The 23,835-nt window shown below is 37.2% G+C and overlaps 8 protein-coding genes and 1 non-coding gene across 9 annotated transcripts; 6 read left to right on the forward strand and 3 right to left on the reverse strand. All coding sequences in view use genetic code 12, as the record gives it.

Annotated features, from left to right (window-relative positions):
* Positions 1-63: 63 nt before the first annotated feature.
* On the forward strand, positions 64-172 carry PVL30_004229. The gene has a single exon. It is a non-coding gene; the product is annotated as a tRNA-Ser (tRNA).
* A 420-nt stretch (positions 173-592) lies between these two features.
* Positions 593-1,960, forward strand: ALG1 (mannosyltransferase; the record flags this gene model as incomplete). The annotated part of the gene is made up of 1 exon (XM_001524488.2): positions 593-1,960. The coding sequence occupies one exon, from the start codon at positions 593-595 to the stop codon at positions 1,958-1,960; it is 1,368 nt and encodes a 455-aa protein (XP_001524538.2).
* Positions 1,961-2,076: 116 nt separating this feature from the next.
* On the reverse strand, positions 2,077-3,309 carry HOS1 (histone deacetylase hos1; the record flags this gene model as incomplete). Its single annotated transcript, XM_001524489.2, has 1 exon — positions 2,077-3,309. One exon carries the CDS (start codon positions 3,307-3,309, stop codon positions 2,077-2,079), a length of 1,233 nt encoding a protein of 410 aa, XP_001524539.2.
* Positions 3,310-3,686: 377 nt separating this feature from the next.
* On the reverse strand, positions 3,687-7,592 carry REV1 (deoxycytidyl transferase; the record flags this gene model as incomplete). Its single annotated transcript, XM_001524490.2, has 1 exon — positions 3,687-7,592. The coding sequence occupies one exon, from the start codon at positions 7,590-7,592 to the stop codon at positions 3,687-3,689; it is 3,906 nt and encodes a 1,301-aa protein (XP_001524540.2).
* A 649-nt stretch (positions 7,593-8,241) lies between these two features.
* Positions 8,242-8,881, forward strand: CMD1 (calmodulin; the record flags this gene model as incomplete). Its single annotated transcript, XM_001524491.2, has 2 exons — positions 8,242-8,244; positions 8,435-8,881. The coding sequence occupies 2 exons, from the start codon at positions 8,242-8,244 to the stop codon at positions 8,879-8,881; spliced, it is 450 nt and encodes a 149-aa protein (XP_001524541.2).
* A 436-nt stretch (positions 8,882-9,317) lies between these two features.
* PVL30_004234 (uncharacterized protein) lies at positions 9,318-10,565 on the forward strand (the record flags this gene model as incomplete). Its single annotated transcript, XM_001524492.2, has 1 exon — positions 9,318-10,565. The coding sequence occupies one exon, from the start codon at positions 9,318-9,320 to the stop codon at positions 10,563-10,565; it is 1,248 nt and encodes a 415-aa protein (XP_001524542.2).
* A 110-nt stretch (positions 10,566-10,675) lies between these two features.
* On the forward strand, positions 10,676-11,808 carry PVL30_004235 (uncharacterized protein; the record flags this gene model as incomplete). Its single annotated transcript, XM_001524493.2, has 2 exons — positions 10,676-10,684; positions 11,116-11,808. 2 exons carry the CDS (start codon positions 10,676-10,678, stop codon positions 11,806-11,808), a joined length of 702 nt encoding a protein of 233 aa, XP_001524543.2.
* Positions 11,809-12,584: 776 nt separating this feature from the next.
* On the forward strand, positions 12,585-22,085 carry VPS13 (Vacuolar protein sorting-associated protein 13; the record flags this gene model as incomplete). The annotated part of the gene is made up of 1 exon (XM_001524494.2): positions 12,585-22,085. One exon carries the CDS (start codon positions 12,585-12,587, stop codon positions 22,083-22,085), a length of 9,501 nt encoding a protein of 3,166 aa, XP_001524544.2.
* A 207-nt stretch (positions 22,086-22,292) lies between these two features.
* FMT1 (Methionyl-tRNA formyltransferase) lies at positions 22,293-23,450 on the reverse strand (the record flags this gene model as incomplete). Its single annotated transcript, XM_001524496.1, has 1 exon — positions 22,293-23,450. One exon carries the CDS (start codon positions 23,448-23,450, stop codon positions 22,293-22,295), a length of 1,158 nt encoding a protein of 385 aa, XP_001524546.2.
* Between the last annotated feature and the right edge of the window lie 385 nt (positions 23,451-23,835).

Below are 23,835 nucleotides of genomic sequence, written 5' to 3' on the forward strand. Positions count from 1 at the left end.
TCTAAATGGAATTCTTAACCTGTAACGTGTAATCTATGACGTTATTTATTTTTTCAGAAAATAGGCAACTTGTCCGAGTGGTTAAGGAGAAAGACTTGAATTAACCCTTGTGTTGAAATTCAAAGTTATCTTTTGGGCTCTGCCCGCGTAGGTTCGAGTCCTGCAGTTGTCGTTATATTTTTTTTTCCTTTTTATCTTTTTACTTTCCCCTCTTTGTTTTTAATTAATCAATTTCTTTTTTAATACTTTCTTAATACTTGTTTTTGCGTTGATTCCATTTCCTAAAATTCACTTTGTTTTGATATATCAACATTGTTTCAATTAATTTTATCCAGGGGTCCGCCGATATATTTGAATCCTATAGCTTTCGGAATAACCGGTTTATTATTCATTGTCTATTCTTAATTTTAATTTTTCTTCTTCTTTTGTTTTTTTTTCTCTATTTTTTTTTTTTTAATTATTATTTTTGATTATTATTTTTTTGTTTAAAAAATAAAAGAGAGACCGTGGATTCCTTTACCAACAGTAAGGGTAACAACCATATAAACAACTACGAAAGTAACGCCAAAGTTGCCTCCTAACAATTTATGAAATGGTCGATATAATCAAATATCAAGGGTTTGATCATCTTTGGCAGTATTCAGGTCCATGGCTCTACTATTTATTAGCACTTTATATAAGTTTGCCAGTGTTGGCATACAAGGTCCTTCCACTTTTGTTCCATACAAGAAGAAATAGGTCTCGCAAAACCATATTGATATTTGTTATGGGTGATTTGGGCCATTCCCCAAGAATGTGTTATCACGCCCTTTCATTTAGCAAACTCGAGTATAGCGTGAGTCTATGTGGCTATATCGAATCACAACCCAATTACGAAATTATTGATGATGTCAATATAGATCTACGCCCAATTACTGTGGTTAAGAATGAAAAAGATAGTCCCTTTTTATTATTTGCAATGAGAAAAATATTGGTGCAAATACAAGACATTAGCAAAATACTTTGGAGCCATCGAGAGGATGCAGATTACGTGATGATTCAAAATCCACCTAGTATTCCAATTTTGCTTGTTGTAATATTGTTTAAACTTTTCATTAGCAGGCATTTGAAAATAATCATTGATTGGCACAATCTAAACTATACCATCTTGAACTTGAGATACAACAACCTCCATCACCCCTTGGTGAGAATTACCAAAGCTTACGAACAAGTTTTGGCTCGCTTTGCAAGCCTCAACATTACCGTAACCAAGAAAATGAAATCTTTTTTGGTTGACGAATTCGCATTGGAAAAATCCAAGATTGTAACACTTTATGACCGACCTGGTAAACAATTTCAACCACTAAATGAAGTGAAGGAAAGCGGATTGTACCGCAAGCATGAAATATTCAATGAAATAAAAGGTATCGAAAACTACAAAGTGCTTGTAAGTTCCACGTCATTCACTCCTGACGAAGACTTTAATATACTTTTAGAGGCGTTAAAAAGTTATGAAAAAGAGTCGAACACGCCACCATTACTACTAATCATTACTGGAAAGGGACCATTGAAAAATGAGTTTTTAAACAAAGTTCAAGATTTCAAATTCTCAGAAAAAGTTGTAATCAAGACTGCATGGCTTTCTTCTGAGGACTATCCCAAGATATTGGCGAGTGCAGATTTGGGTGTTTCACTTCACACGTCTTCAAGCGGGATAGATTTGCCTATGAAGATTGTTGATTTTTTCGGTTGTGGGATCCCAGTAGTTTCATTGGATTTCCCAGCTATTGGCGAATTGGTAAAGGAAGGGAAAAATGGGGTAATTGTCAAAACTTCAAAAGAGCTCGGAAAAGCAATTAGCAACATTTTCACCAATGAGACTAGTTTTAGACAATTGAAAGCAGGCGCTATGGAAGAGAGTAGATATAGATGGGATGAAAACTGGACGCTGACCTTGCGACCCAGGTTCGAGGTACAATAAAAGTATAAGCAAAATGCATAGAAAAAGGCAAAGGCAAGGGCAAAGGCGAAGTTAAATACACATGTAATTTATTTTCACTTTTTTTTTTTTTTTTTTTAATTTTTCTTTTTTCCTTTCTATAAGTTTAATAGATGATCTCGAATAGACTCAAGATACCTTGGGTCATTTTCATCATTCATTTTCCCCCGTTGAGTGTTTCTGTCAGTCCAGAATCGGTAGCCATCATTCTCATAACTGTCTAGACATTTGTGTTCAGGGATATCATCTAAAGTATCACTTATTGGAATTTCGGTCACCAAAGCTGTAAGATAGGTCCAAAACTTTGCAGCTTCTGTGAAATTGTAGCCGCCACCTCCTAACAAAATCACTGGTATTCTTATTGCATCCAAAAGCAGCTTTATAACTTTTGCGTATCCACAAATAGTTAAATTCCACTCTTTATGTGGATCTGTGCTTAATCCATCGCACCCACATTGAATAAATAGATATTGTGGTTGATGTTTTTGAATTAATGGCTGCACAATATTTTCAACTATCCACCGCAATGATTCGTCGTTTAAACCTCTTTTCGTTGGTATATTGTAGTCGCCATTTACAGAAGCTCTCACATCGCCAGTTCCAGGAAAAAACCCCACATCAAACCTATGTATCGAACAAGTTGTCACTTTTTTAGAATATTGAAAAGCCTGACTAATACCATCGCCATGATGAAGATCCAAATCGAGGTAAAAAACTGTGGCAGAAGTCAATTTGCGTAATGCATTTATACCAAGCACAACATCATTTATATAACAAAAACCAGAGCATTTTGCCCGATGGCAATGGTGTCGACCACCATACCAATTAATACCAATAGGCCTGATATGTAAATCATCCGAATCTCGAGAATTGACGACCATTCTTGCTATATGAGTGGCTAATTCAATTGTTGAAGCAGCTGTGAGTGCAACGTAATGGCGCATGAATGGAAATACATAACAATCGTGTGTTAATCCATAATTCTCATCCAAAGACACTAACTCTTCCTCCGTTTGATCTTGCGGTATCAAACACTCTTTGTCAAAAGGAAAAGTAGAATCCAAACGTTTTGAAAGCAGATTGTAATGTTCATCTTGCTTATCAATGTCCAATCTTGGAGCAAAAATGTGATTTATGAAATCGGCATCGTGGTATTGAGTGAGGACACGTTTATCGACAGGTGCCACAACATCAATAATTTGACAGTATTTGTGCAAGGCATATACCCTAATTAATTCCTGTACAAGAGACAGTCGTCCATGATTAGAGGGTAATTTGTCAGCGAGTTCAGTGAGAATGTCCACATCTACCAAAATTACCTGATCCCTCATTGTTTATATGAATATCTGTAAATGTTCAAGGTCGATGCTGATATATTTGTTCGCGTCTCGTCATTGATGCAGTTTTCCATGCGCGCTAAGCGGACAGTACAGACGGAGTTCAAAGATTAACAGAGGAGTAAGAAGAACAATAATAATAACAAGATCAACAACAACAACAGCAACAACAGTAAGAAGTTGCTCTCAGAAATAAAGTACTTACAAATCAATTATCATTCTTTGTTACATCACATCACATTGTCAACACAAAACTAGTAATCTTTGGCTTCCTCCAACACTTGCAATCTTTTTTTCTTCTTTTTCAATTTTTTTTTTCTTTTTCTTTTTCTTTTTCAATTTTATTTTTGTTTTCATTTTTTTCATAGTATTTAAAATTCTATGCTAATGTTTCGATTCTTGCAGTTTTGCTTCAATGCAGGATATACTTTTGTATTTAATTGCACACGCCAATCTTCGATGGCATTGAGAGTTGTTTGCAAAGAAGTGTTATTACTCGGTACTCCACAATTAAGCATCGAGATGTGATATTGTAGATGATCTCTAATGGTCTCTACGACCACAATTGCTCTGCTGATTTGTCCAGCTTCAATCATCTGAGCAATATATGCAATGAAGTAGGCAACATCTTCTTCATGCGGGCCTTCTTGACTCAATGATGTATCAACCCACTGACACAAACGCGTCTTCATTTGTCTAGGAGTGACATTCTCATTTAAAAATAAAGGCATCTCATTCAATTTGGGTTGTTTATCTAACCATTCTAAAGTGACTAGATCAACATCCACTTTTGCCTCTTCCATTTTCCTGTTCATCTTTTCTCTCATGGGCACCAAGTCAAAATTGCGAATCTTTTTCTTATACTCCATATCTTTTAAGACATCTGCCCTTATGGAAGAGGGCAATTCGTTGACAATCATAGTATCGTAAGATTGGGACTCTTCATATACTACATTTTGTTTTGATTTCGCAGGCGACGGCCCCAATACTTGTCCAAGTCCAAGTCCAAGTCCAGGTCCGGGTCCGGGTCCAGGTGACGGTGACGGTGATGCCGAAGTCTTGCGCTTCTTCTTCGTTGTCTTTGTGGGTGATTCGATTACTCTCACATATTTTGGTTTCCCACCAACCTGTGTCAGAAATACCTGTTGCAAGTAAGATTTCCCCTTTGGAGGGCTTCTTTGCTCTGGAAGCATTCCCCTTCGCTTTAATTCGCATTCTAATTCTCTGCGAATATCTATTGGGAGCGAGTTAAAAACATCCCAATCTATATCGTCTGCATTATTGAGGGGATCTGACGATGTTGTTTTTGGACGTTTACGTCTTCTTGCAATATCTTCTCTACTAAAAACAAGCTTTTCTCCAACTCTAGGTCTTGTTTTGAGGTTCTTGAAAGACGGAGCCTCAATAGGAGCTCGAACTTGGAGTTTGCTTTCCGTTGTGGAAATGGACGTATTCTTGAAAGGAGAGCCGTTTTCATAGGAAACTTTGTTTCGATTTGTTGCAGCACGACCAAATGGCAAGGTCATTTGCTTTGACGACTTCATAGAGTCCACATCTTTCAACTTTGTCATACTTACAGAAATTCCTCTCAAATCTTTCACGGGAATATTAATCATTCGGTAAAGAACCTTGATTTCATTCCCAATCACACCCCAATCATTAGTGGCAACGCCAAGCCGGGATGATTTATTGACAAACTCAACTTGGCCAAGCCCTAAGAATTTTGCAGTTACAACATCTGCCCCAGGAGCTCGTTTTGCCAACTTGAGAGTCAAAATAGAACCACATAATCCCAAATTAACCATTCGTTCATACAATTCTCGTGCCAATCGCATAAAAAATTCATCAAGCTCCTCAACCGTGTCAAATCGAATACCGAAATTAACATCAACAGAGATAGATTTTCTTCCTAAAACTGCTTCAGGATTCGAAGTATCCACTTCTATACTGGTATTATCTATGCCCCGAGCATACTCATGCAACTTAGTACCTGTTTTTTCACCAACAAGTAAGATTAAACGTGACCTTGGAAGATTTATTATATCCAGGATCTTAGGGTTGGTTTTGTCTATTTCCGGCTCAAGCTTCTCCAATATACCTTTGCCAAAACCTGGGAGGTCTTTGATTGGAACTTCAAAAAGCTCTTTTTCTATATCCTTGTGCAAGAAAAACTGGCCATTGGGCTTTGCCCTTTTTATTGCTAATTTTGCAAGTAGCACATTAAAAGACGCACCAATACTGACTGAACATTTAGTTAGCTGAAAAACATGCTTTCTAATAAGACTACACAATTCGGTAACGGCCTCTTCAATTGGTTTTTCTGACTTGAAACAATATGAAGATGCATCCACAAGTACTTCATCTATGGATACAGGAAATATAGTGTCAAAGTAATCACTGGTAACCAAATAATTGTAAAACTCACTTGAGCATTTTTCATATATTTCAAACTCATAATCCAATAATGTTAGATTCGGACATAATGCTTGCGCCAGTCTGAACCACATTCCATTTCGCACGCCATATTTACGCGCAACATAGTTGCAACTTGCAACGTCAGAAGTCTCTCCACCATGACCTACTGCAATTGGGTCTCTATCGATATCTAAATTTGGATGCTTTAAGCACGAGGCAGTAGCAAAAAAACAATCAAAGTCAATGTGCATAATAATTCTCTTCCCCTTGTTATCATTATTATTCTGAACTAAATTATTAATAGAAGAAGCCGCAAAACGGTCCTGAGGGTTGGGCTTATGCAAATGCTCCTTGACTATTCTTCGGAGAAATTTTAGCCTTAAATCGGCTTTCCACATACTTAGGTGATGCAATCTAGAGTTGGCAAAGAAACCACGTAGAAAATCAGGGTGGCGAGCATCAAGCACGTACTTGCCTTTTACTTTATGAACACCTTTTCCCTCAGATGGAGGTTCTCCATTGTCATTAGTTATAGCAAGGTCCACGATTTCTTCATCATCGTCTAGATTATCCTCATATGTACTATTGCTAAGGATACTTCTTTGCAGTTCCAACATCTGCTGGCGCTCCAAAATGTCGGGTTCTTCTGCTAGTATGGATAAAACTTGATTTTCTTCACCATCATCGTTGAGATCATCATTCAAATTATCGTTGAGATCATCAATCAAATTATCGTTGAGATCATCCTTAGAACCATTATCACGACCATAATTTTCCCTACATTCCTTATTTTCCGTTTTGTTCTTTTTGTGAACTTGCTCATTATTATCTTGATCAATGTCCCTAGCAACGTTGTCTCCATTTTGAAAAACATCTTCATACTCCGATTCCTCTTCAGAAATAGTCCTTTCTCTTCGTTGTGGGAAATTTAATCGCTTTTGGTCATATGCTACATCCATGATCAACCTATATCTTTGCCAATCAAGCAATTCTCCCGCTTCAACGCAGTCAACGATCCACTGCGCTTTAACAACTTTATAGTTTTTAAACATGACATTCTTTCTTGGTGTTAAGCGGTCGCAGATTATATGCGTTGCAACCGATTTGTTAGCCATATAGCTAAGGAATTTGCCTCCATGCAATATAACCAATCTATGTATCTCATTAATCGACGGCTTTGTATGTCCATTGACAAATATCGTGCACCCTTTAAACATTTGTTTCGGTTGCAGATCGAGTTTCTGCTGCCTTCTTCGTTGTTGGTCCCATGCGATATATGCTTCGTCTTGACGTTGCTGTTTCTTTAATTTGGAGTCTAAATAGGTACCGTAATCATTAAACTCATGAAGAGCACCAATGGACGCTTCATCTTTATCACTCTCTGATGCATCACTTTCCTCTGCGGGTAAAGCGTGAAAAATGGCACCCGTTTGATGTAAAAGCGGAGAATGTTCCAGTACCACCATCGCCACTTCATCTTCATTATTGTTGTTACCACTATTGCCACTATTACCACTATTACCACTATTACAACAATCTACATTATCTTCACCATTTTCAATACCACCAATAGCATCAACACTTTTTTTTGCATCCAATTCTGGCGGCAGGGGCCCACCTAAGAGGTTTATAATTTGGTCATCCAAGCCATCATTGAATGGGTCAGAGCTCGCATTACTTACTTGCGACGTAATCTTTTTGGGAGTAGATACACCCTGAAACGAGTTGTGTCTCAATTCTTGCGTTTGGCTAATATGGTTGATATGTGAAATAAGATTCTCATTGTCAAGGGACTTCAAAAACGTCAGATACTGACTTTCTTGAAAAGCTTCATTTTCTTGCTCAACTTTATCCTCTTCCATCTTGACCGTCCGGTTACACTTTCTTGACCTCCAATTTTTATAAATTTATTATTGTTATTCCTTTTCTATTCTTATTTTATTTTTATATGTATTTGTTGTCTTTTTTCTTTTCTAGAATAAAATTTTACAAATTTACAAAACATGTTGGTTATCCTTGCTCAGAACTTCTCTACCTAATGATATATGGAACCATTATTTAAAGACTCATGTGAAAGTATATTGAGATCCATTGTAATTATTGCATGTTTTTTTTTTTTCAACAAATTTTTTTCTTAACAAATGTCCCACGGCTTTGCTAAGTATTGGCTTTGAGTGATAGTTAAAGGTGGCGAAAGGGAAGGTTTAGGACGTGTTTGATTTATTTTTAGAAAAGGTGAGAATGAAATTTGCGAAGATCACGATAAATATGAAACACAACAGCGAAATGTGTCTTACTTTCTCTTGTTTCTCTCACTCACTCACCCACTGACTCTCTCTTTTTTTTTTTTTCCTGCTAGATATCTACATCAATTTACTTACACCAGAAGCAATACCACGCTGTTTACATTTGCTAACCCCCACCACTTTTTCCAAGTTATTCCTTTCTTTTCTTTTCTTGTTTCTAATTTTCAAGAAAAACTTATTTTACAAGCACCAAAAGTAAAGCATAATGGTATGTACCTTACGAGATCCCATGTTTTTTATATCTTTTTTTTTTTTAATTGGGAATTGTGCCTAGCAATCAAACACACATCATTCATAATATGATGTTCGTGTTTTTTTTCTTTTAAAAAGAAATAAACTAAAAACAAACACAATCAATATTTGAAGTGGATGACTTACTAACTATTTGCTTTTACTAGGCTGAGAGATTATCAGAGCAACAAATTGCCGAGTTCAAAGAGGCTTTCTCATTATTTGACAAGGATAGTGATGGAAAAATCACCACAAAGGAGTTAGGTACTGTTATGAGGTCATTGGGTCAAAATCCATCAGAGAGTGAATTGACGGATATGATTAATGAAGTTGATATTAATTCAGATGGTTCAATTGATTTCCCAGAGTTTTTAACTATGATGGCAAGGAAAATGAAAGACACCGACTCAGAAGCAGAAATTGCCGAAGCATTCAAGGTGTTTGACAGAAACGGAGACGGTAAGATCAGCGCAGCTGAATTGAGACACGTGTTGACATCTATTGGAGAGAAATTGTCAGATGCGGATGTTGATCAAATGATCAAGGAAGCTGACACTAACAATGATGGCGAAATTGACATCCAAGAATTTACTCAATTATTAGCTGCAAAGTAAAGAGAGAAAGAAAGAGAAAGAGAAAGAAAGCATGAGAAAGCGTGAGAAATAAGGATGGAGCTCAAATGAGAGTTGATTAGTGAGTGTGCTTATTTTCGAGAAGAGTGTATATGTTATTTAGTTTATTGTATAGCTGAAGTTGTTTTGATTATTATTCCCAAATTCTTTTAAATACTACCAATCTTGAACATTGTACTGTATCAAGTCTATCTAGTAAAATGTAGTCATTTCCTATATCTCTGCTTCCTTTTAAATATTTTTTCTTTTTGAAGAAGAGATTGTGACAAAAAGAGGGAAAGGGAAAGTAAAAGGGAAAGGTGAAGTTACTTTGCTCATGATACAAAAGAGAAGCTCGCTCTTTCCCCTTACATTGATCTGAGAATTGCACAAAGTATTGCAAAAATAATAATTGCACATCAATAACACGACAATACAAATGGACGATTGTCTTCAATCCTTAATTAAGCTGTACAATTTGGATAATACAGATTTTGACAACTCTCAAAACTACAGAAACAAAGTGAGTCGTGGTGATTCTAATGATACTGAAGCTTCATTCGCCGTAGGTGTGCTGGGGAAGAAAGACGAAATTCGCAATGGTGGCGATTCACTACATAGTTCTAAAGATATCTATAAACCACCACATAGGAAACAGGCTAGAATGGGTAGACATTTTACAAAGAAGGACAATGGTGACTCGCGGAACTCGGATATAAATATACATTCAAATTCTCATGGTTTTGATACAATTGACGAGGAAAAGTTGGCTCAAAGACGCGCTAGGTTCGCCAAAGAGTCAAAACAGCAAGTTAATACAAACAAGTATAACTATGGTTTTATAAGTAGAGGCGAGGACACTCGATTAAAGGACTCAGCACAGGCAAGGGAGGAGTTTTTTCAATATATTTTGCAACAATTTACGCAATACACTTTAGCTAACTCGACACTTGAGCTTCGTGAGTTTTTTCAAAAGTTAAAGAGCGATGATCTTGAGTGTACCACCAATTCCGAGGTTCTTACAAAAAACAAGAAAGAGAGAAATAACGAGACCAACATAAGTGAAAATGGCGAAAACAATGAAGTGACATTGGACTCAATCACAATGTCAATACGTAAGCTTCGAGAGAGTTTGATTTCGATCCCACCTAGTCCGTTTCATAAACGAGTATTTTTATTTTCAGTTAGATTTTCGCAATACTTTAACCACCACCAAACATATATTCCAAGTGTCAACTACTTGCTACAATATCGCGCACATCTCAAATTGGATGAATCGGAAGTTATGGAGGCGGCAGTGATTTTAGTATTGCACATGTGCCATGCCAACAATGACCCAGCATCAGCTACCTCCTTGTATTTTAAGTATATTCCAAAAAGGAAAGATGTATTGAGGATTCTTCGATGCTGGATTCTTAATGACTTTTATACCTGGATGCATATTTACAATTACGAAGTTGAATGCATTGCAATCAAATCCATGATGAGAATTGGCTTAGGCCGGATGCTAAATCTCATGGTGAAAACCGTGAGTCAGAGTTATTTTACTCTAAGCAAGAAAGTGATACAAGAGTGTTTTCTTCCGCATGAACTCAGTTATGAAGAGTTTCATAGGCAATATAGTCCCAACTGGCAGGATGAAAAGAACGATGGTATGATAACGGTTAGACAACGAGCACGCAGGTAGCAATAACAATAACAATAACAATAGCAATAGCAAATTTAAAGAATTTGATTCTTTTCTATTTTTATTTTTAATTATATTTACTTAATGTAATGAAATAATGATTGATTAAAATGACTAAAGTGACTGAGATTGGTAAATTGACAATATGCTGGCTATATGCAATTGATTCATGTAGATTCTCCTTGTGTTTTGTTCCATTATTTCTCTTTGAATTTTTTTTTTCTTCCCCTTTTTCTTTGGTTCTTTCCACAACTTGTTATTGCAAGTTGATAAACGTAAGTGTTGGGAAGGTAGGTAGCTCATTAGAATAATCCGAACCAAACTAAAGCTAAAGCCAAAACTAGAAACGTAAACATAAAACTGAGAAAGAAAGACAAAAAATTAAAAAAAAAAATTATAAAGAAAGAAAAAGAAAAAGAAAAAGAAAAAGAAAAATTTAGAGACCAAAATTTAAAACTACATAATTTATACAAAAAATAGTTCACTCTCACTTGCTTCAGAAAGTGACGTTGAAAGGATAGGAAGCACACCGCAAATCAAACTCCATTAGAGGCAAAGTCGATTTGCAATGTTCAAATTCAATAAAAATGGTGATGCACTGCGACCCAAGCTTCCAGATTTGATCAAGATTGATGATATAACTTCGGGAAGAATTGATCCAAACTTGATTTATGAAGAGATAGAAATGCTCAAGGCAGAGATCAATGTCCTCAGAAATGACATGTCTTCTTTTCTCAAGGCTCTTGCTACAATTCCTGAAGATGGGTCAAGGAATGAATATTATCAAAATGTGATTCAGCGACTACAGACAGTTCAAAACGATATTGCGGAGTATTGCGAACGATATAACAAGCTCTTGCCAATCATAAATCTAGCCCAAATTAAACTTGGTCACGAAGTAGAAGCGCCGCCATCTTCAGCCAAGAAACTGATACCATCTACTTCGAACAATACACCTCTATTGGGGAACAAGGGTACTCCCAATATAATTACAGGCTCACCCGCTAGTGATGCAACTACTGCTACACCCGCAGGCTCGGGAGTAGGAACCAGTGGTGTTGGTGTTGGTATTGGTACAGGTACTGGATCCGGAGCTAATAACAACAATACATCAACGGCAACGAAAAACACGAAAAAGCCTACCAAGAAAAACAACAACAACAATAACAATAACAATAATACCCCAGCTACTCTGGTTACTAAAGCAGGAACTGGAGGCTCAAACCTGCCAATTGTTCTATAAATATTCTTTATTTGTATTTGTAATTTTTTTTTTTGTTTTTATATCCATTATTAACGGTACATTTTAATTTTGCTTTATTTTGTTTTAAACATTGTGGATAATGTAGACACCCAATGTCGCGAGTAAATTTGTAGAAATCCTAAATTGAATACTCTAAAGAATCCATATTTATCTGGAAACTGATTTTTTTGTCACTGCCGATCTCACTGCTATTGTAGGTGTTCTTCCTTGTGTTGTTTGAGTAGGTTTTGACGCTATTTGTGCCTTTGATGTTGTTGGTGTTGTTGGTGTTGTTGGTGTTGTTGGTGTTGTTGGTGTTGTTGGTGTTGTTGGTGTTGTTGGTGTTGTTGGTGTTGTTGTGGTAGTGGGTTATGGCGGATGCTAATACTATATTATCACACAAAGTCGAGAGGCCGATATTAATCACTATGTAAACAAGGCTAAAGTTTCATATTTTGCTTTAGGTTGCTACAAATCAAACGGCGAATACTTTTTTTTCCTTCTTAATAAAAGGTTCTTTATTGACAATTCTTTATATCAATCCAATCCAGCTTCCTTCTTTTTACTTATTTATGTCGTGTTAAACTATAGATACGAACTGATAATTTACATAGCACAATTACCTCTGAAATATTTTAGTATTGGACCCCCTCTCAATTGATATAATTGATTTGAAGGACTAGGTAGCATTTGCTAGCATAGGAAGCCACACTGACACATACCTAGACACATACCTAGACACATAAACACATAAACACATAAACACATACATTACAATGTTTGAATCCTTGGTTGCCAACCTATTGAATAGGTTTTTGGGCTCATACCTCGAGAATTTTGATCCAAAACAACTAAATATTGGAATATGGGGTGGTGATGTCAAATTGACTGATCTTCGCTTGAAGAAGGAGAGTCTCGATAAGTTTAAATTGCCAATTGATGTTAAATTTGGTCACCTCGGAGTATTGACTTTGCAAATTCCATGGTCGAACTTGAAGGGAAAACCAGTGCAAATTGTTATTGAAGATTTGTATTTGCTTGCCTCCCCAATTGTTCTTAGTGACTACAACGAAGAGGAAGAGCAGAAAAGGCAGCAAGCAGTTAAAGAGAGCAAATTGAAAGAAGTAGAGGAAATTTTGGAAGCTAAATCAGAAGATCTTGGAAAGGACTTGGCAAATGAAACATTTGCAGAGTCTTTAGTAACAAAGATTATCGATAACTTACAAGTTACCATAAAGAATATTCATATTAGATATGAAGATGAATCGGTCTTAACTGAACAGCCATACACATTTGGAGCCTCTTTGAAAGAGTTATCGGCCGTATCTACGAATGAGGATTGGGAACCTTCATTCATTTCAATCACGCAAGCATTTACGAGAAAGCTTTTAAAGTTGAATAGTCTCTCTCTTTACATGGATACACAAACCCCAGAGCTTTTTTCACATTCGAGCAGAGAACAAATATTGAATGATTTCAAGCTGCTTGAGCCAAGTGAAGAATATCTTTTAAAACCAGTTACCGGTTCTGGTAAAGTCACCATTCACAAGTCTGGAACAACCAACACAGTTCCTCATATAGAATCACACTTGGCTTTTGAGGAATTTGGAGTTGAACTAAATTCCAAACAGTACAATGACATTTTGTCCACGGCATCCCAGTTCCAGTGGATTACAAAGACTGCAAAATTTAGGAAATTCAGACCAAAAACTTCACCGAGCGAAGATCCCAAAGAATGGTTCAGATATGCAGCAAAATGCGTGCTTAATGAAATACACGAAAAAAATTACAAATGGAGTTGGGATTACATCAAGAAACGTCGCGATCAGAGAATTTCATATATTAAACTTTGGAAACTCAAATTACTAAGAACTATATCAGAGCTGGATCTCAAAGAATTGAAGCAACTTGAGTGGGATTTACCCTTGGCAGATATCAAATTATACCGTGCATTGGCAAGAACAGAGCTTCGAAAAGAAAACAAGACTGCTAGATTATATGATACTGAAACTTCAAAGAAAGAAGAGCAAAGTAAAGGGTGGTTTGGAGGATGGTGGGGAGGAGGTGCGAACAGAAATAATAATAATAATAACAACAACAATAGCAGTTACAGGGGAAATCAGGAGACAGAGAAGGAAAAAGAACAAACATATAATGCCGATGGAGAGCATACAGATTTGCTGCTCACCGAAGATCAAAAGAAGGCACTCTATGACACCATTGATTACGACGAGAATGCGACGACCGCAACAATTGAATTGCCAGACAATTATGTCACAATGAAAGTAAACGCTTCGCTTAAGAAAGGTGGGTTCGTTTTAAAAGAAAGCAATGGCGCAAATTTGGCGGAAGTGATTTTCGAAGGTTGTAGCACACAATATCTTCAAAGACCAAATTCATTTGTAGCCGGTTTCCAAATGCAAGAGTTTAGAATCGAGGATGGAACGAACATGAGCATTTATAAGCATGTAGTGAGTGTGAAAGAAGCTACTGGAGATGACACTAATGCAACCAAAACTCCATTTTTTCAAGTAATGTTTGAGCAAAATCCACTTGACCACAAAGCAGACTCGAGTCTTTCAGCGCAGTTAAAATCAATGACCATTTTCTACAGTCCCAAATTTGTCGAGAAAGTAATCAGTTTCTTTTCTCCACCAACCACACATTTTGATACTGTGGGTGCCATCATGAATGCAGCAGAAGAGTCCATTGAAAGTATTACAGCAAACACGAGAATGGGATTGGAATATGCGATTGACGAGCACAAGACAATTAATTTGATGATGGATCTTCAGGCACCACTTCTAATAATGCCCTTAGATCCCGCAAGTTTCAAGTCACCTGTTGCGATTTTGGATGCCGGTCACGTTAGCATTGTGAGCAATTTTGCAGAAAGATCAAAGATTCAGGAATATAAAGATAAACTGTCTTATACTGCGGCGGACTGGAAGGAAGTTGGCAATCTACTTTATGATAGGTTTGATCTTCATCTTAGTGACATTGAATTTTATGTGGGACACACAATAAAATCCACAATGGAGCAATTGTATGCGACAGAGGACGCACGCCCAGCAAGAGTTTTAACTAATTTGAATTTGAATTTGGGTCTAGGTGTTTCTATCTTGCCAGATGCATTAAACCTTGCAAAGTTTAAACTTGAGGGTAATATCCCCAAATTAGCAGTCAACTTGAATGACTTCCAATACAAAACTTTGATGCAAATTGTCGATAAAGCAATACCTCAAAGTGTTGCAAGTGATGCTGATAAAGAAAGTGTTTTCAAAGCCTATGGTGGCGAGCAGGATGAAAAAGAATTTGAATTTGAGAAAATTCACAACGGTAACAATCGAAAAGATGTCACCACAAATGCAGATCAAAAAGTATTTGAGTCAAATCTTTCCATAGACACAATTGTACTATCGCTTAGGAGATGCATCAGCGGGAAAGGCATGAATGACGAGCCACTTATTGAGATATTGGGTGATTCATTGGAAATTTCTCTTTCTCAAACTGATCTGGAAATGCTCATTAATTTAAGTCTTTTGGACTTTACTGTTTTTGACAAAGTTCAAAAATCTAAAATTGCAGAATTTGAAAAAATGATGTCCTCCAGTATTGAAAAAGAAAAAGGACAAAAATTGCTTTCAATGAAATTGGCACGTAAACGTCGAACTGTGCTTTTAAAAGGTGAGAATGTTGACGTTTTTGATCAAGATATTGACATGCAAATAGCTACTGTGAAGGTTGTTGTTACACGAATGACACTTTTGGACGTGTTGACATTCTCGATGAACACTTTTGCTGATCCTAATGCACCTCCTGTTCCTGCAGATGAATTGATTCACAATAGTGAAGAGGACGACGCAGCAGCACCTCAAAAATTAAACTTGAGCATCAAGTTGGAGAGTATTGTTGTAATTTTCAATGACGATGGCTTCAAATTGGCAACAGCAACTTTAGAGACCGCACAGATTAATATGAACATTTTACCGGAGTCAATGGATATCGAAGGACGCTTGGGCTCCATAACGGTGCTTGATAACATGTCTAGTTTGCAGGCTAATGATTTGCAAGAACAAAAATTGATTCATATGAACGGTGATAATTTAGCTGAACTTTCATATAAAACGTATGATGTACATGTCGAAGACCGACCTTCGGAATTGGTATTCAAAACCGGTGCATTAACAATAAACTTTGTGGAAAGCTCATTCAATAGACTTGTCGAATATTTTGACCAATTTTTGAAAATGAAGGCCATCTACGATGGCGCACGTATGGCAGCGTTGAATGAAGATACTCAATTACCGGTGAAATTAAAGTTTGATATTTTGATAAAGGCACCAACAGTGTATTTCCCTGTGCAACAAGATAACAGATTTGTTGCAAATTTTGGAGAGTTGTATGCAAAGAACGATTACAAAGGCGCGAATATGAAAAATTGCATCACCGCGGGTATTCGCAATGTGAGCTTTGCGTCCTACATTAAATTTTCCAATGTGGTGCAAAACTTGAATATTGTCGATAATTTGGATTTGACATTTGACGTCGAATGGACTGAGAATTACATCAAAGATGTTCCGACATTTGTGGTGCAGGGTAAGGTGCCAGAGTTGAAAGTTGATTTGACAGATATGCAAATTAGACTTTTGAATGAATTGTCAAATTCAATAACCTATGCTTTCTCGGTGGAAACACAAGAAGAGAGCTTAGAAGAGGTGAAGGAAAGCGCAAAGTATGCAAACAGAGCTTTGGAGGAGAATACACAAAAGTCGAGTGCAAGGTCAGGAGGTAAACTAACTACTCAAAAAGATGTGCAAGATTTAGTCACTCAGCAAAGTGCTCAAAAAAACCCAGCTGTTGCTTCAAGTCTACTGGTTGACAATGAAACTCCACCGCCCGATCACAAAATGGTGGATCTAAGATTCGAGGTTCCTCTTGTTGCTCTTACTTTGTATCAAAAAACCGAGGACAAAACAAGTGTTGAGGATTTAAAGTTGTCGCAATTTTCTTTAAACAGAATAGCCGTTGTTTTCCAGCAAAACCAGAACTCACAGTTTGATGCTAACCTAAAGGTTGGATCATTTGTGGTGCAAGATGTGCGAAAATTCACAGACAGCAAGTTTGATACAATAATCCCGGCTGCTGACGGAGTAAAAGATCAGTTTGTTTTGACGGCAAATTCTACTGGACTTTCAGAACTGAAGAATATTACCGTGATTTTGAATGTTGAAAATCCAAAGGTGATCTTGGCACTAGATTACATATTTGATCTCCAATCTTTTATTGAGAGCTCAACACATTTAGAAGCTCCCAAAAAATTGCCAAATAAGCCAAGACGATCTATTGTCCTGCTTTCTCAACAATCAACAACCAAAATGCAACTGATACTGAAACTGGAACTGAAACTGCAAGAAACACTAGATGATGAGAATAAACAAAAAGGTGCTGCTGCTGCTGCTGCTGCTGCATCCGCCACTACTAATATTTGGTTCTCTGTGAATGTCAACCGACCATCGATTTATCTTCTTGCTGATGATACAAGAAGTACAACAGAAGCCCTAGTGTTTAAAATTGAACAACTTCTGGTTTCTAAGCAAAACGTTATATCCGTTGCTTCAAGCAATATTGGTTTATATCTCACCCGTATGGATGATCCGAAAAACTCTCGTTATAGACTTATTGATGACTTTTCAGTTTCATTTGCTGCTGATGACAAGGATTCTACAGACACAGTTGTCTCCAATAATATTCAAGCCTCAATCGAACCGATTGTTGTGAGGGTGTCTTTGCGAGACATACGTTTGGGGCTTGCAATTGTACAAAGAGCAAATGATATGTTTGCCAAGTACCAGTCACCTGCTCGAGATGGCGTAGAATCTGCACAGGACACGTTGAAACGAAGACTTTCAAGCATAAGCTCTACATTTTCTGAGGATGCAAATAATAATGGAGATGACGAAGACAACAAAAGCATTACCAATGCTTTTGTACAAACCGGTTCATCATCAGATCTAAGTGAAACAATGTATGTAAGTTTTGGTGGATTGCGGTTTGTGCTCATTGGTGATGTTTCTGAGTTGCCGGTTGTTGATGTTAGCTTGAAAGCGTTTGATTTGAGAGCTCTTAACTGGTCCACGGATTTGAATGCCGAGGTTCACTTGGAGACGCATATCAATATTTTCAATTACGCTAATTCATGCTGGCAGCCTCTTTTAGAGCCGTGGCCGGTAGCTATTTTAGCATCCAGAGCACAAAATGGATCAAATCCAAAACTATTAGTTGAAGTTGTATCGAGAAAACTTGCTGAAATTACCGTAACTTCTCGAACTGTTGCTTTGCTTTCTCAAATCCAGTCTCTTTTAAGCACTGATGAAGAGTTGAAACCGCGCGGACAAGATTATCCATTTGTGATATTTAACGATACTGGATATGATTTAAAAATTTGGACAAGTGGTCAAAAGAATGATAGTGAAACTACGCTTGTCTATGGAGAAAGCAAGCCCTGGGCTTTTGAAGATTGGAGAACCATTCGTGAGAATTTGGATGCAGATAGCACAAGTGCTCTTGGTATTTCATTTTTGGGAAAGAAAACAAATGCTTCTAGTACTTCCACCAACGCCACTTTGTCCTCGTCCGAACCTGCCCCTGCATTTGAGCCAATTGAGTCGTTACATGTTGGATGTGTTGGTGAGGAGATTTATGTTTTAGATCCTCCAATTGATGACGTCCACAGTAGATTATTGGTAAATATAAAACTCCGCGATGATAACGTCAAGATCATTACACTAAGATCGACGATGTTGATTGAAAATGATGCTGATGTACCGATATCGATCGATATTTTTGCTGACAATAAATCCACTCTTCAAATTAATTCGAAGGAGTCAAGATCAGTGCCAATAGATTCAGTGTATGATGGAAAGCTCAGAGTGAAACCTGTTTTGCATACTGAATATGGTTGGTCTAACGAAATCATTCATTGGAGAGATATAATGAAGCGGCAATTGCCATTGAAATGCCCTCCAGTGTCCCAAAATGAAACAAATTATTTTTTCCAAGGCGAAGCCATATTCGACAAAGACGAGCCATTGGCTAAAGTCTATCCGCACTTAAACTTGGTCATTTCTGCACCATTGGAAATTGAAAATTTATTACCATATGATTTCAAATATAGATTGTACGACAAAAACTCAAGAAGAGAATGGACTGGTCTGGTTAAAAAAGGTGTCAAGAGTTATGTCCATGTTGTTAGTTTGAAGAATCTTTTACTTCTTAGTGTTGAGCCTGATTTGCTGCCAGGATTCGGAAGGTCAGAGTTTGCAATCATAAATGGTCCAAAAGCTAGCGAGTTCTCTCGTGAACTGAGCTTGACGATACATGGAAAGAACAATTTGAAACTCAAGATCCATTATCCCAGAAAGCATGCTGATAGCACCAGTTTGAAAGTCACTATTTACAGTCCTTATGTCATATTGAATAGGTCAAGTTTGGATCTTGCAGTTAGTGACAGAGGCAATGTTTTTGAAGTGCCAGGTAAAAATATCAAGGGCCAAGAACTTATGCCAGTGATGTTTTCTTTTGATCGTGGTGACGATAGAGGTAACAGAGCTATGTTGAAAACTCGCGAGTCTTCTTGGTCACCTCCAATAAGTTTTGATGCCATTGGCCAACTGAATCAGTTAAAGTTACAAAAGCGTGGCGAGCAAACTGAAATAAGTTTGGGAGTTACGATTATGGAAGGTGAAGGGAAATATAATTTGACTAAAACAGTGACCATTGCTCCTAGGTATGTTTTCATAAATCGGATTGCGAATAGTTTGGTCATTTCCGAAGAGGATTCAGAGACATCATCAATAGCTACAACTAACGAGCTATTGCCCTTATATGGTTTCCGCTCCTCAAGCCAAACCAATGTTGTTTTGAAATTTGAAGAGAGCAGCAAATGGACTCAGCCATTTTGCATCAATGATGTTGGCCAACTATTTGTTAAGATACAAGATAAAAATCTGAGACAATCGCTTTTGAAAGTAACGATGCTTTTAGAAAATGCCACGATGTTTATCCAAATTGAGGATGCAAATAACCAATGGCCATATTCTATCAAAAATTATACCAACGAGGAATTTTACATCTATCAGAATAATCCGAATATCAATGCCAATGGTGAAGTGGTGCGCAAGAATCGTACTTTTAAGCCAATCTATTATCGAATCCCACCAAAAAGTGTCATGCCATATGCGTACGATTTTCCAAACGCTATAGTCAAAGAATTGATTGTTAGATCACGTGGAAGGGAGAGAGCAGTCAATTTGTCTGAGATTGGGAATTTGCGGCCATTTAGATTACCACCTGGTGATTTTAACGAGCAACAACAACAACAACAACAACAACAACAACAACAACAACAACAACAACAACAACAAGTGGTAGACCTCAGTGTTCGTGCTGATGGCCCAACCCAGAGTTTGGTCATATCGCCGTATGACCCTTCAAAGAGTTTATACCGCATTGCGTCTGGTAATAACTCACTGCTGTCGTCTTCGTCATTGGCTAAAAACCAAGGATTTGAGGCTGTGGATGTTGAGGACAATTATGGAATTCAAGTTGTCACAAAATTTGATGGTGTTGGAATATCTTTGATCAATACTAACGACAAGGAATTGAGCTACATCACTATCAAGGGTGTTGAGTTCCGCTATAATGAGTCCAACATTTATCAAAATTTTAGTGTCAAGCTTAGATGGATTCAAATAGATAATCAACTTTATGGCAGCATATTTCCTATAGTCTTGTACCCATCTGTTGTGCCAAAGACTGGTAAAGAATTGAATGAGCATCCGGCATTTTCTGCATCCATTTGTAGAGTCAAGGATGACTCATATGGTGTTTTTTACGTCAAGTATGCGACAATCTTGCTTCAAGAATTAACCTTTGACCTAGGTGAAGACTTTTTGTATGCATTACTCGACTTTGCAAAATTCCCTGGTGCTTCTTGGAACAAACTTCCAGTGGACCAATTGTGCGATAATAACCTAGACATCCCTGAGCCACAAAACCTAAATAACACAAGTGATATCTACTTTGAGGCCTTGCATTTGCAACCAATTCAAGCGAATATATCCTTTGTACGAACTGATTCTGTTGAAGCTGAAGACAAGACTTCGGCTCAGAATATAATCATGTTCTGTTTCAACGTCTTGACTATGGCTATGGGCAATGTTTCTGATGCCCCAATAAAATTGAATGCTTTATTTATTGAAAATATTAGAGTTCCCACTCCAATTTTGTTGGACTCCATCCAGACTCATTACAAACAAGCATTCTTTTATCAACTTCATAATGTTGTTGGTTCAGCGGACTTTTTGGGTAACCCTGTTGGTTTATTCAATTTACTTTCGCTGGGAGTAGTTGATATTTTTTATGAACCATATCAAGGTTTCATTTTGAACGATAGGCCACAAGAATTGGGTATTGGACTTGCCAAAGGAGGATTGAGCTTTGTTAAGAAAACAGTGTTTGGGGTTTCTGATTCATTTTCTAAGATTACGGGCTCTCTTGCTAAAGGGTTATCTGTTGCCACAATGGACTCTAGATTCCAAGAGCGTAGGAGAATACAACTCAAGCGTAATAGAGCAAACTATTTTGCAGGTGGCGCCAACTCGCTTTTTGAATCAATTACTTCTGGAATTGGTGGTATAGCAGTGGATCCATTGGAAGGAGCTGCTAAAGATGGTGCAGTTGGTTTTTTTAAAGGATTAGGCAGAGGTGTCATTGGATTACCTACAAAGACCGCAATCGGTGTATTTGACTTTGCTTCAAATTTGAGTGAAGGAATAAGAAACACCACTACTGTTTTTGATGGTGAAACTTTAGATAGGGCAAGGCTTCCAAGGTACATTAATACCAATGGAGCTATAAAACCGTATTCCGAAAAAGAAGCACAAGGTCAATTTTGGTTATACAGTATAAATGGCGGAGAGTTTTACAATGAGACGTACTTGGCACATGTTATTTTACCTGGGGGAGATATGGCTGTGATCACATCATACAGAAAAATTATTCTATTTGATATCAAGACGCTCGCATCAAAATGGGTCATTAAGTTTGACCAAATCAAGTCGATATCAGTAGAACCAACAGGTCTCACTATCGACCTCAAGAATAGGAGAGGACCATTTATCCCCATACCCGATCGTCAGAATCGTTCCTTTTTGTATCAAAAAATTGGAGTGGCTGTGAAGGAATATAACAAGCATTGTCGAGTGGTGCTATAGCCTTCTTAAGGGCATATATATATATATATATATATATATATGTATCTATGCATCAATATACCTGTTTATGTGTGTACCTATATACCTGTTTATGTGTGTACCTATATATCCATATATCCATGTATCTATGTGTCTATGTGTCTATGTGAATATGTGAAAATCAACATTAAGCTACACATCCACCACTCTTGTTGCTCTTCACATCATTTATTTATTCTCTTCCAAAGTGCTGATGAATTGTTGAGGCACATTTCCTGCATATTTGTGATACGAACCTATGAATGTTTCGGGGGTCATTTCTGCCCTTGCTTGCATTTTGATCCCCTTGGCCAAAATAAATCCGGTATTGGCTTTGATACACAAACCATCTTTAACAAGCGTAAAATCGCCAGGTTTGGTTAAATTGTGCTGTTTAGCAACAACCGCAGGATCCATTTTCAATTCTGTGACATTGTACAATATAGCACGCTGTTTCTCCTCGATAGTTTGCTTTTTCCTTTTAATCTTTACATTTAGAAAAGTGAAAAGAGGACCCAACGCGTCAAACTGTCTTTTGATATGTCGCGATGAGCTTTCGGACCAAAGAACTTGACTTTCGTTTTTGGAAATTTTAGGTGCAAGAGTTCGTTTTTGCTCTCCAAATTCTAAGATTGACTTTGGGTTTACAAACGATGCATCTTTGATCACTGAAACCAAAAGTTCGCCTCCAATCCTTCCAAGCTTTTTAGCTAGACTATCATAATTATCGTTTTCAAGAATCGGTACCGCATGGGATTTGGCAACGATATTACCATGATCGAATTTTGTAGGATGTAAAGTTTGGACCGTGACACCAGTCTCTTGGTCATCATTGAGCAACGCGTATTGTAAGGGGGACGAGCCTGAATACTTGGGCAAGAAGGAAGGATGTACGTTGAGCCCTCCATATTTGCACTTTGCAATAAATTCTGCTGGTATAAGTTTTCCATAAGACACGGCAATGACTAAATTGAACGAATTCAGTTGTAAAAAGTTTATTATATCTTCTTGCGTATCCGCTCGAAGAATATCAATTTGGTTTTCTTTTGCAAATACGCCAACGGGCAATTCGCTAACTGATTTCATATACCTACCCGTTGGTTTAAGCAGTCTGGTGATTAGTTTGATGTTGTCAATCAAGGAGCTATCCTGATCATGTAGACTTTTTATCTGACGCAAACTTTCGGTGCTAAAATGGTCGCTGCCAAAGAATGCAATTCGAAGTGGATCAAGTTTGAATTTGCTTTTGGCATTGGCATTGGCATTGGCTTTGATTTGAGTATGGAGTCGTCTCGTTTGAGGTACAATTAGTAGCAGTAGCCATCTTCTATTGGTATTTAGTCTCATTTATAACTGAATTAAAAGTACCTACCTAGGCAAATATGAATATGGAACAATTTTAGACTATATACTTTTAGCTAGTATAAAATATACATATACATATATACATATATATATATATATAAATGAGCTGCGCGCACAAAATCAATCACAACAAAAGTTTACTGGTTTTAGACTTGAAACTAACTTGTTTCCTCACTATGATAAATGAATAATGTAGCAAAACAAAGTCGAAACTCTAATAATATAAAATATATATATATGTATGGGGATGATTCAACTGTTTTAGAGAGTGAAAACCCAATCTTAAAGTAAAGAAAGATCCAAATATCATTTTGTGAAAAATTGAAATAAAAAAAAATAGGAACAAAAAAGTACCTGGTGCAATAAC

The sequence above is a fragment of the Lodderomyces elongisporus genome, chromosome 5 (genome assembly GCF_030384665.1).
Source record: "Lodderomyces elongisporus chromosome 5, complete sequence".
Taxonomy (NCBI): Eukaryota; Fungi; Ascomycota; class Pichiomycetes; order Serinales; family Debaryomycetaceae; genus Lodderomyces; species Lodderomyces elongisporus.